The sequence below is a fragment of the Ranitomeya imitator genome, chromosome 6 (genome assembly GCF_032444005.1).
Source record: "Ranitomeya imitator isolate aRanImi1 chromosome 6, aRanImi1.pri, whole genome shotgun sequence".
Taxonomy (NCBI): domain Eukaryota; kingdom Metazoa; phylum Chordata; class Amphibia; order Anura; family Dendrobatidae; genus Ranitomeya; species Ranitomeya imitator.
Window position 1 is genome coordinate 185,082,746 of NC_091287.1, and position 12,218 is coordinate 185,094,963.

Consider the following 12,218-nt stretch of genomic DNA (forward strand, 5'->3'; position numbering starts at 1 on the left):
CTCGCCCCCCCCTTGGTGGTTGATATACGCCACGTGTGATTGTCTGACATGACTCTGGTATTTTGACCCTGAAGGATAGGAAGGAAATATTTTATAGCTCTCTCTACAGCCCATAATTCTCTAAAACTGGACGCCTGCTGTGATTCCAGTCGGGACCACGATCCCTGAACTGAGAGAGTTCCTAAATGAGCCCCCTATCCTGTACCGCTTGCGTCTGTTGTGATGACCTGCTCTATCGTAGTTACCCACTGGACCCCCGATGCCAAATGATCCTTTACTGCCCACCATTTTAGGGAATCTGTTACATCCAATGAAAGGCATAGCTTTCCCTCTAAATGCCCTTTTAACCACTTTTATGCAGACAGGACCTCCCACTGTAACTGTCTTAGATGAAACTGCGCCCATCTCACTGCGGGTATACAGGATATCAGAGAACCCAACAGGGACATTGCCTTTCTCAGTGTCATTACAGGGTGTTGAATTGCCGACTCCACCAGATTTTGAATTTTGACCAATTTGTTTTCTGGTAGGAGACAAAGCTGATGCCTGGAGTCCAGAATTAAGCCCAGAAAGGACTGAACTAAGATCGGTGTCACACACGCCGATCCAGCGATGTCAGCAGGAGTCCAGCGACGAAATAAAGTTCTGGACTTTATTCAGTGACCAACGATCTCCCAGCAGGGGCCTGATCGTTGGTCGCTGTCACACATAACGATTTCATTAACGATATCGTTGCTACGTCACAAATAGCAACGATATCGTTAACAATATCGTTATGTGTGAAGGTACCTTAACTCCGGCGTCAACCTTGATTTGGTGAGATTTATTTTCCACCCCAACACCTCATGCATTGCTGTAACCTCTTATTTGTGCTAGGTAGTGTGCTGCTGAATTCCCTATTACAAGGAATTAGTCTAGATACGGAACTATAACCACGTTCCGAGAACGGAGGAAGGACATGACCTCTGGCATTAGCTTGGTGAATATTCTTGGCGCTATTGACAGGCCGAATGGGAGGGCAGCATATTGATAGTGCCCGAGACTTCCTAGGACATAAACTGCTACTCTTAGAAATTTTTGGTAGTCCCGATGGATTGGGACATGGTAGTAGGCGTCCTTTAAGTCTATAGCTGCCATGAAGCAATTTGGGAACAAGAGTTTTATCGCTGTATTTACAGACTCCATTTTGAAGGAGCAGTTCACTACCGACTGATTGAGATTTTTTTAAGTTGACAATAGTTCTTAATGACCCGTCCGGTTTTCGTATAAAAGAAAAAAAAAAAAAAAAAAAAGAGTGGAATAAAAACCTTTTCCCTCCTCTTCCCCGGGACTTGTACCAGAACACGCTTTGACACCAGCTCCAATACCTCTGCTTCCAAGGCTAGCTGTTCTTCCGGGGTTTTTCTTTGGGATGTTAAAACAAAAAAGTGTGACGCCCAAGAGACCGGGATACCCAGCACCGGACCAATGGGGTCTGTCTCTTGAGGGGGATGTCACAGGTGGCTTGACCCGGTGCTGTGGCCTCAGGCAATGCACAGTGTAAGGGGTATCGTGAGGGGACAGGCACTTACTTGATCAGCAGCAGGTTCTCCCAGCGGTGACGATCCCGATCCTGGATAGATGGCTATTGTCCAAATGAAAGACTGAGGCACTGAAACGTTTAACCAGTTTACTTCAACATAAAGGGATTTACAACCAGTCCTGTCACCGGAGTCTGTATGGGAACTCTGAGTTACTTTGACCCTGCCGGGGTCTTCGCCTCTTATTGTGCGCAATTTCTGTGTGGCCCTGCTGCTGTATGTGAACTGGCTGCCGGCCCAATCTGTCCCCTCCGGGTCCTGGTTCGACGGGCAACCCGAGTCCTTTTATCGGCTTACCCCCTCCAGGAGTACCGCTGAACTCTGTGTCTGTTGCTGCGTCCGACCCTAGTGAAGCTGATATCACCTCACGTTTTTCCGGTTGCTGTATTATATATAATGAATACAGCCACGGATCCGGTATCCGTCTTTGCGCCTGTTCTGGGTAGTGATTAATGCTACCCGGTTCTCACAATGTCCTCTTTCTCTATCCCTTTTCTCCTCAGGCCGGTGATTTGGGCCTGGAAACCGTCATAGGGCTGTTAGAAATTCAGCTGTATGACCTCTCACTATCAGCTCCTTAGCCCAACTGCCATTTCTTCTCTCAGACCAGAATGGATCAAGGTGAGTCTCTGGAGCTCCCCCTTCTGGCCGGAGGTGGTAGTGCAGTCTTGCTATTTTAGTATTTGTATTTACTGTCGGTAACTATTTTTGTGGCAAATACCCCTAGGGGTGCCACAAAAGTCTGTCGCAGTGGATAAACAAAATCTATTTTTAGGCTGTCCTTGACAACCTTCAGAGTCCAATGACTGGGGGAGATATTTACCCAGGCTGGGAAAAAGGATGAAAGTCTTCCCCCCCACTTCTGGCCTGGCATCATTGGGAGGGCTTTTTTGCTGATGTCGAGGGACCTTTAAACATGTACCCAGACCCTTTTCTGTCTCTGGAGTCCCAATTCCTCCTATCTCCCGGGGGCGGCCTCTACTAAATTTCCCCCTCCGAAAAGTCTTAGTTACTCACCGGTTAACGGTGTTTTTCGGAGTCCATGACAGCACTACGGAGAGAGGGGATCCGCCCTTCAGGAACAGGAAACCTACAGATATATAAGGGCGGCACCTCTCCCCACGCATCAGTTGGTTTACAGAGCACAAGAGGACCACCAAGGTTAATAGCATACAAAATAAACAATAATACAATATTAACTATTCACTACCCGTGAATTATATATAAGTAAAGGAAGAGGTGTACACCCAGAACTTAAGAAGACGGGAGGGTATGTACAGGTGCTGTCATGGACTCCGAAAAACACCGTTAACCGGTGAGTAACTAAGACTTTATTCGGTCGTCCATGACAGCACTACGGAGAGAATTACAGAGAGTAACTAACTAGGGAGGGACTACAGCTTGCAGCACCCTTACACCAAAAGAGAGGTCAGATGAGGCACCCAGGTTCAATCTATAATGGTTATAGAAAGTGTTTGGAGAAGACCAAGTAGCAGCCTTACAAATCTGGTCGATCGACACCTCCAATCTTTCCGCCCACGAAGCCGCCATAGCTCTAGTGGAATGCGCTTTAAGACCTTCAGGCGCCGGCTTGCCCTTTGAGATATAAGCCAGCGAGATAGCCTCCCTGATCCATCTAGCTAGAGTAGACTTCGATGCTCTATGCCCTTTCCTACTACCCTGATAGGACACGAATAGGGCATTATCTAACTTCCAGGGATCAGTTACCGCTAGATACTGCAGGATACATCTTCTTACATCTAAAGTGTGTAACTTCCTTTCCTTATCGTTAGTAGGATTGGGGAGGAAAGATGGAAGAACTATTTCCTGTGTTCTGTGGAAACTGGACACTACCTTAGGAAGATATGCTGGATCAGGGGACAGTATCACTCTATCATCCCTAAGCTGCATGTAAGGGGGAACCCTGGATAATGCTTGTATGTCACCTATCCTACGCGCCGATGTTATGGCCACCAGGAAGGCTACTTTAAGGGATAGATGTTTAATAGAGGCTGAAGTAATTGGCTCAAATGGGGCCTCTGTCATGGCTGAGAGGACTAGGTTCAGGTCCCATGGCATGACTCTATTCTTCACAATTGGCCTAGACCGTTTTGTTGCCCTGATGAATCTGCTGATCCAGTGATTCTCAGCGATGTTGCAGCCAAAGAGGGCCCCCAAGGCGGATACCTGCACCTTAAGAGTATTTGGGGATAACCCCATATCTAACCCCCTTTGTAAGAACTCCAAGATCTGGTCTATTGGTATTGACTGACCAGCTATTACCCCCGAGTTCTGAAGAAATCTCTTCCAGATTCTGACATAGATTTTTGTGGTTATCACTTTCCTGCTTTTCAGCAGTGTGTTAATGAAGGCCGGTGAGAACCCCCTATCTTTTAGTAGCGCCCGCTCAAAATCCACGCCGTCAGATGAAGGCCAACCGCTCGAGGATGATAGACTGGACCCTGGGATAGGAGATCCGGAATGTCTGGCAAGACCCATGGATCGGACATCGACATAGCCCTCAGGCATGGAAACCACGTCCTTCTGGGCCAGAAGGGGGCAATTAATACTACTGTGGCTTTGTCCTTCCTGATTTTCCTCACCACCAGAGGAAGTAGAGACAGGGGAGGAAAGGCGTAGGCTAGCCTGAAGTTCCAGTCTATGAGGAGGGCGTCTACTGACAGGGGATTTTCTCTGGGGTTCAGAGAGCAGAATTGTGCCACTTTCCTGTTTTCTTTTGTGGCAAACAGGTCTACCTCTGGTTGTCCCCACCTTTCCACGATAAGGTCGAAGATGGTGCCGTTCAGGGACCACTCTCCCTGCCTTAATGTGTTGCGACTTAAGAAATCCGCTGTAGTGTTTTCTGCCCCCTTTATGTGTAGAGCCGTCAACGAGAGAAGATGTTGCTCTGCTAGATGAAACAGACGATCTGCTACACACATCAGGGATCTGGAACGAGTCCCGCCTTGGTGATTTATGTATGCCACGGTGACTCGATTGTCCGAGAATACTCGCACGTGGTGGCCCTGTAGACAGACAAGGAGTGTTTTAACCGCCTGCTCCACAGCCGTCAACTCCTTTAGATTGGAAGACATCTCTATCTGATTACAATCCCACAGCCCCTGGACCAATGTATCCCCCATGTGAGCCCCCCACCCAGAAGGGCTAGCGTCCGAGGTGACCACGCGAGTTATATTATATTCCCAGGGGACCCCTGTGGACAGATTCTCTTGGTCCAACCACCAACCGAGGGATACAATCCTCCATAGCTGCAGATGGCCATAAGCAGCTCTGCAGCAATCTTGATTAGCTATATATAGCCTTCCCCCGCCGGAACATGTGCAGGTGCATATGGTCAGTAATTACTCTCCCCCCTGCACCTGACCCTGCTCCATCCTCCCCCGCCCCTGAGCGCTCCCCCCCCTCCGCTCCCATCACAAGCAGGACGCGGTGCTTTCAGCTGAAGCCGGCCGGCGTCCGACTTCCGGTCCCGGCTCCGCCCCCTCGCCGCATCACTTCCGGAACCGGCTAGAGCGGTGAGCGACGCTCCTGGAAGCCGGGGACGGCGTCGCCGGATCCTCCAGCCGCACGCCGCCATACCGACGCCCACGTGGCCCCAGCAGTGCGGCGATCGCGGCGGAAGCCGGCACCCGAATCCGCCCCGATCCCAGAGGAGTGCGGAGGGCGTTGCCGGAGCCTGCGCCGCCCGGATGGGACCCGAGGTAGGGAGTCAGGGCACGAGAGCGAACGGAGCCCGGGGGGAAGGGGGGGGAACATACTCACCTTCTGACCGCAGAGACAGCCTCCTCTGGACGCCGCTCGCCTCTGCACCGCTCACTGACGTGGAGCCCTACCCGGGCCCACCGTGGCGCTTCCAGGGACCCGCACTGCCCGAGGTAGGAGACCCCCTCGCTACCTGGGTCGGACAGCCGGCCTGGGTGCTTGATAGGAGAAACTGAAGAAAATCTGTAGGGAATCCTGTCCTCCAGGAACAGGAAACCAACTGATGCGTGGGGAGAGGTGCCGCCCTTATATATCTGTAGGTTTCCTGTTCCTGAAGGGCGGATCCCCTCTCTCCGTAGTGCTGTCATGGACGACCGAATAAATAAGGTCTTCTAATGTCCACCGGAAAGCGAGGAAAACCCTTTTTCCTGTCCCCTGCTTTCTCCAAAATGTCTAGTTTTTGACCACAGAGGAAATGGCCGTCACACGGTATGGAACAAAGTCTATTCTTCGAGGGTAAGTTGCCCGGGCACCCCTTCAACCAGAGAGCACGTCTAGCCGCATTGGATAAAGTTGCTGCTCTAGCTGCTAGCCTCATGGAGTCTGCTGAAGAATCGGCTATAAAGGCTGCTGCTCCTTTAGCCATAGTTATATTGGATAATATTTCTTCCCTTGGAGCTTTAGATTTCAATTGCTCCTCTATTTGCTGTAGCCAGACTATAAGGGAGTGTGCGACACAAGTCCCCGCAATCGCCGGTTTTAAACCCCCTGCAGTTGCTTCCCAGGTGTGTCTCATGAAACCGTCTGCTTTTTTTTTTTCCAAGGGATACCTTAACACCAGAGTCTTCTAAGGGAAGGGATAACTTTTTAGATGATCTATCTACTGCACCATCAATTTTTGGAACCTTATCCCACGTCTCCGAATCTTTCTCTTCAAAGGGGTAATGTCTTTTAGAAGAGGAGGAGAAGGGAGATAATGGTTCCTCCTGACATTCCTCGTCAGAATGAGAAACCTCGGAAACAGAACCGGTTCCGGGTTTTTACTACCCTTTTTCTTAAGGGCTGCTTTTACAGAGCCTTGTACTTCCGCTCTGATTATTGCCCTAAGACTAGAGGCAAAGTCAGGGGTCTCTTCCTGGATAGTCTTTTGGATGCAATCTACACAAAGACTCTTCTGCCACTGGACTGCCAACGGAACTCTACAGAGGGCACATTCCTTATGCTTTGACTTGGTGCTAGCCTTCCTCGGCGTCTGCCAAGTAAACAGAAAATGTCGCCCATTACCACCAGGGAGACATTCATGTAGATCACTCACCACCCGTTGACCAAGAAGGGTACCGGATTCTGAGGCTGACTGGGAGCACGGACAAGATCCCTCCTGGAAGCTGACGAGTCCTGTGACGTCCGGCTAGGACGATTGCCGCTCCTTCCACTCAAGCGGCTACTTTTCTTAAAACGTTGGTGAGCAGGTGCATCACCTGATAAGGGCTCTTGCTGCTGCTGCTGTAATGGCTGCTGCTGCTGCTGCTCCATACGATCCTCCATCTCTGGAAAGCTGTATGGAAGTGAGCGACATTCTGTGCAACTGCACCCTTAATAAAGGGTAATCCGTAGTGCTCCTCACCTCTTCCGGTATCTGCTGTGCTCCTCTCCCCCTCCTGTATACCGCCGGGAAGCCTGTATTGTCTCTGGCGATCGTTCCATGGGCGCCGCCATCTTGGATCCGGCACGCCGCTCTGACGTCACGCAGGCACACCCATTCCCAGCGTGCCTTGCGTGCAACGTCAGCCGTGCGCCCGGAAGTTGCCCAGAGGGGGAGAGAGCGGTGTGGCAGACAGAATGGCCCCAAGAGTCCGGACTGTGCTGGCCCGACGTCCGCAAATGCCCGCAGGATCTGCAAACGGCGCTTCCAACATCCTGAAGGCCGGCATACAGGCGCCCTGCCTGCCCTTCCAGTGCTGGGACAGGAGTGGGTGAGTGGAAATCTTCAATCAAAACACCGCCGTGATTCAGCACAAGGGTTCCCATCAGGACAGGAAACCCAACCGAAGCGAGGGAGAGGTACCGCCCTTTTATTTCAGTAGGAGGGTCTTACCTGGTGGCTTCCCCAACCAGGATTAAATAGTCGAGGTCTCAGCATCATCTAATCGTGCTCCACCTTTCCCAGGTCTGGAGGTGGGGGGGGGGGAACCCCGGGAATGCCCTATGTGGCAGCAGAATCCTGTAGGATCAGCGGTGATGCCGGCGCACGTGTGTTCCACTCTGGAACGCACCAGAAGTAAACCAGAAGTTCGGGATCACATCACTTCCGGTGCTCGCGTACCACGCTGTCTGCGCCAGAAGGAGAGGAGGAAGCCGGAGAGCTAGAGAGGACCCCAGCCGCACAACACCGCTACGCTTTACCCCCCCCCCTCGGGGGTGCGGGAGGGGCGGTAAAGGAGGGTCCCGAGTCACATGGCAACATGGAGATGGGAGCAGCATATGGAAGAAGGAGAGCCGAGCCCCCGAACTTCAGCTTCCCGGCAATAGGTAATGGAAAACTGGGTACTCCGGTCACGATAGATCGATAGATAGATATCTTCAGATCTAAGTCACATTTAAAAAATATATATATATATATTTTTTTTTTTAATGTGCCTTAGATCTGAAGACCGCTTCATGTCACCACAGCACAAAATGACAAGGTTGGATACAGCAGGCCATTTCACATTTAGGGTATGTGCATGTTGCAGACTCTCTGCGGATCCGCAGCATTTTTTGCGGTGCAGAAACACTGCAAATCCGCAATTGATTTACAGTACAATGTAAATAAATGAGAAAAAAAAAAAAAAAAAAAACTGTGCACATGGTGCGGAAACACTGCGGATTAAAAGAAGTAGCATGTCACTACTTTTTTGTGGATCTGCAGTGTTTTTGTACCCATTCCATTATAGAAATCCGCAGGGGTAAAAACACTGAAAATCAGTGAAAAATCCACAGGAAAGCCGCACAAAAATGCGACAAATCCGCAGCTACGTTTTCTGGCAAGACATGCAGAATCCGCACCAGAAATTCCTAAGGCTAATCCGCAACGTGTGTACATAGTCTTAGCTACACTTGTAGCACATGTGCCCTGCTGGCTTTGTCTGTGGACCTCAATAATGGCAAAAAAAAAAAAAAAAAAAAAAAAAAAAAAGATGCCGAAATTTTACAGCCACACTGAACACTAGCTAGCTACACTATCTGACTGATCTACAACCTCCTATCTAAAATCTTGCTGCCAACAGTGCCAGCGTCAGGAGCAGCCTCTGCACTGTTATGGTGTCAAAATGGCATTAAAACAAGATGTCCACTATTTCTATGGAGTTGGACATGTGATTTCAGCAGCCAATAACACAAGCCATAGTGTCAAGACATTGTGGGTGTTTCCTGCGACCTGATTGGCTAGCCAATAATTTACAATAACGCTGCGCCTCTGAGCTCTGCAGACCACTCCCCTCATCAAACACATGCCAAACGCTCATGATACACCACCATTATCATTGCTTTGGTGCTGAAAATACTTTTGTGCCAGCACAAATATTTTATCACACTTCTTACCGAATGTTACCGGTTTTTTGCCGAATGTATGTTTGGCAATCATTTTCCCAATAAATTTGCTCATCACTAGTCACCAGGAATATAATCTAACCTGAGGAGTATAATCTTAGGAGTATAATCTAACCTGTTTTTCTTATCTTTCAGGGTATATCGGGGGCTTATCTACAGCATGCATTCCAGAATGCTGAAGATAATACCCCGATTCCGGTGGCAGCAGCTCATACTCGAATTTTGGGGTGACAGATACCCTTTAATGCTGTCCCCAAACATTCCCTATGTAAATGAGCTGCAGAGAATCGCCCTGAATGGTAGACATCATATAGTGGAAATGGGGATATGGAATAAAGATTAAATTCATTTACCCTTTGATTACATAAATGTTGATATTACTAGTATATGTAACCGCTAGAACTGGTATATTTATTATGACGAGATTTACATACAAGGTATCTGTCAGTGAATGGGATTTGTCCCCTGCGGGCTACCATAGCATGGGGAAGCAGCTGATAATATCGGATAAATTGTCTGTAATAATAAAAAGGGAGAAATTGTTATGGTAAATATACTCTATATATTCTTTCCTTTGATTAATATTTTGGACAATTAAATCTACATATATATTTGATAGCTTTGTATTGTAGTAGTATTAGCTTTATAAGTGTTACTCATAAAAGCAATAACACAGGGTGTTCTCTCCATGACCACCGTGATGATAGTCAAAGCCATCTCACTAAAAAACAGACCATTTGTCACCATCTCATAAAGGCAGTACACTTTTATCTAAGAGTCCCCACCTTAAACACATTCGGAATTCCTGTATTATCCACTCTCACTTCACTATTGCATCCAGCATTAATTATTGGGATGATACTGATTGTAGAACCATTGTCCAGCTTATATTGTCATCTCTGTCCTAAAGGCCAGTATAAGCATATCCAGATCGGCTCTTTTGTATGGGGATATGCAAAAAAGTCACCATCTGGAGACCTTCTCGTCTTAACTGGTTTCCAGACCTGATGCAAATACACCAAGCTATCAGAAAGCCTATGAGCCACATTTGGCTCTGGAGGCACCAATTGGGCAACCCTTAACCGATACATTACTTCTGCGCTATCTAATTTTCACAGACCCATAGACTTGGATGTGTAAGGCTGGTTTCACATTTGCGTTGGGCAGAGCTGCGGAGGGCTGCGTACTTCCTTCGTTAAGCCCTACACCCACGCCTCTACCATTCAGCTCTGCCTACGTCTGCATGTATCCTGTGTACCCGCCTTTAGCATTGGGTATGCAGGCCATGCAGATGTACGTGGATGCATCTGCAAGAGTCGTTTTCATGCGTCCCCAACATATTGCGTTCAACTCTGCATCAAAACGACACATCCGCATGGCCTGCTTACCCAAGGCTAAAGATAGGCAAGCAGGACGCATGCAGATGTAGGCGGAGCTGAATGGAAGAGGTGCGGCAGGGGGTGGGGCTTAACAGGAAGTATGCAGCCCTCCGCAGCTCTGCCCAATGCAAATGTGAAACCAGCCTAAGGCTATGTGCACACATTGCGGATTAGGCTTCGGAATTTTTGGTGCGGATTCTGCCTCTCCTGGCAGAAAACGCACCTGCAGATTTGTCACGTTTTTTGTGCGTTTTTGCTGTGTTTTTTTTACCCCTGAAGTTTTTTCTATAATGGAATGGGTACAAAAACGCTGCAGATTCACAAAAAAGTAGTAACACGCTACTTCTTTTAATCCGCAGCGTTTCCACAGCAGATTTTCCGCAAAGTGTGCACAGCATTTTTTTTCTCATTGATTTACATTGTACTGTAAATCAATTGCAGATCTGCGGCGTTTCTGCACCTCAAAAAACGCTGCGGATCCACAGAGAATCCGCAACATGTGCACATACCCTAATTTGGATCAGAACATGACACCCCCAAAGTTTTTTTGTTTTTTTTAATTAAAAGCTGCGCTTTACAGTACCAGCAAAAGATTTCAGAAACCTCACGAACGCACTTTTTCCCTGACTGAACTGGAGCACTGCTACATGTCACAGCTTTCAGTTTGTTTGTTTTTCTCAGCCATAGAAAGCAATGAGAAAGTGGAAATAAAGCAAAACACAGGTATCAGGTTTTGCTGCTTTTTTGATGCAAAGAACTCAGGAACACCATAACAAAAATTGTATCAGCATGAAAGACCTTTAAAACTTGTGTTCTTTTTAAGCAGCTTCTTTACTGCTTAAAAAAAAAAAAAAAAAAAAAAATATGTTTTGCCAACAGAAAAAAAAACGCAGCAAAAACACAACAACTGAAAATAAACTGTTTGGCCATCCTTTAGACATGGGTAGAACATGTATGTGGCTCATCTGCATGAGGCCTTAAAGCCATACAAATGACATTGTGAACTGGTTAAATATTGACACACACACACAATTTTCCCAGCTTGTTCTTTGCAGAATTTACTTGCTGTGTGTGAATGAGGTTTTATCACCTACACCACACAATACAACAAAACAACCCAGCTTACAGAAATAAGGAATCAGTTATTTCTCAAATATAATATTGAGAACAAGAAAAGCTGGACTTACTCTTCCAAAAACTCCAGGAACAGTTTTTGACACTTATCAGACAGCTCATCTTTCACTTGCTGCCCTGCAGTTTCAGTTGCACCTACTGCTGGGTCACCCAACTCCATACCCACAAGACTAAAGCAGTAATCAGGCACACCCTATGTCTCACGGTTGTGTTTGCTCCTTTGTAGTCTTTGCTCCGCCTTATGGTTCATCCAATATTAATCTGAGTTGGTATGAAATTAAAAAAAGAGCAAATTCACACATTAAGGATTTGCTGCAACAAATCCTCAAGTAGTCTGCATTGTCAGAAAATTGTGTGGCTCTTGCTGCAGATATTCCTGCAAACTACCAGTGTATAAAAAAATGGCAGGCACTCACCTCTGCAAATGATTCAAATCCAGAGTATGTCAATTTCTCTTGCAGGTATGTTGAGTTTTCTGTGCAGATTTTCCTCATAGACTTACATTAAATGCAGAAAACCCGCAGGAAAAAAAAACAAACATGCATTTTTAGTGCATTTCCATGTCAGAAATACATGTAATCTGTATCAAAGCATTTCAATAAGATGTTGTCAAAACCAAATAGCAGGAAGTATCAAAAACAAAGCAGCTTTATTTAAAATATGATACAATAATAATCTTTATTTTTATATAGCGCTAACATATTCCGCAGCGCTTTACACACATTATCATCACTGTCCCTGATAAGGCTCACAATCTAAATTCCCTATCAGTATGTCTTTGGAATGTGGGATGAAACCAGAGTACCCAGAGGAA

At 47.3% G+C, this 12,218-nt stretch overlaps 1 protein-coding gene across 1 annotated transcript in view; it reads right to left on the bottom strand.

The window, feature by feature from the left end:
• LOC138643633 (maternal DNA replication licensing factor mcm6) overlaps window positions 1–11,564 on the bottom strand; it is a 332,741-nt gene extending 321,177 nt beyond the window's left edge. The window contains exon 1 of the mRNA XM_069732489.1: window positions 11,458–11,564. Coding sequence (XP_069588590.1) covers window positions 11,458–11,564 — 107 coding nt within the window. The remainder of the gene's footprint in view (window positions 1–11,457) is intronic.
• Between the last annotated feature and the right edge of the window lie 654 nt (window positions 11,565–12,218).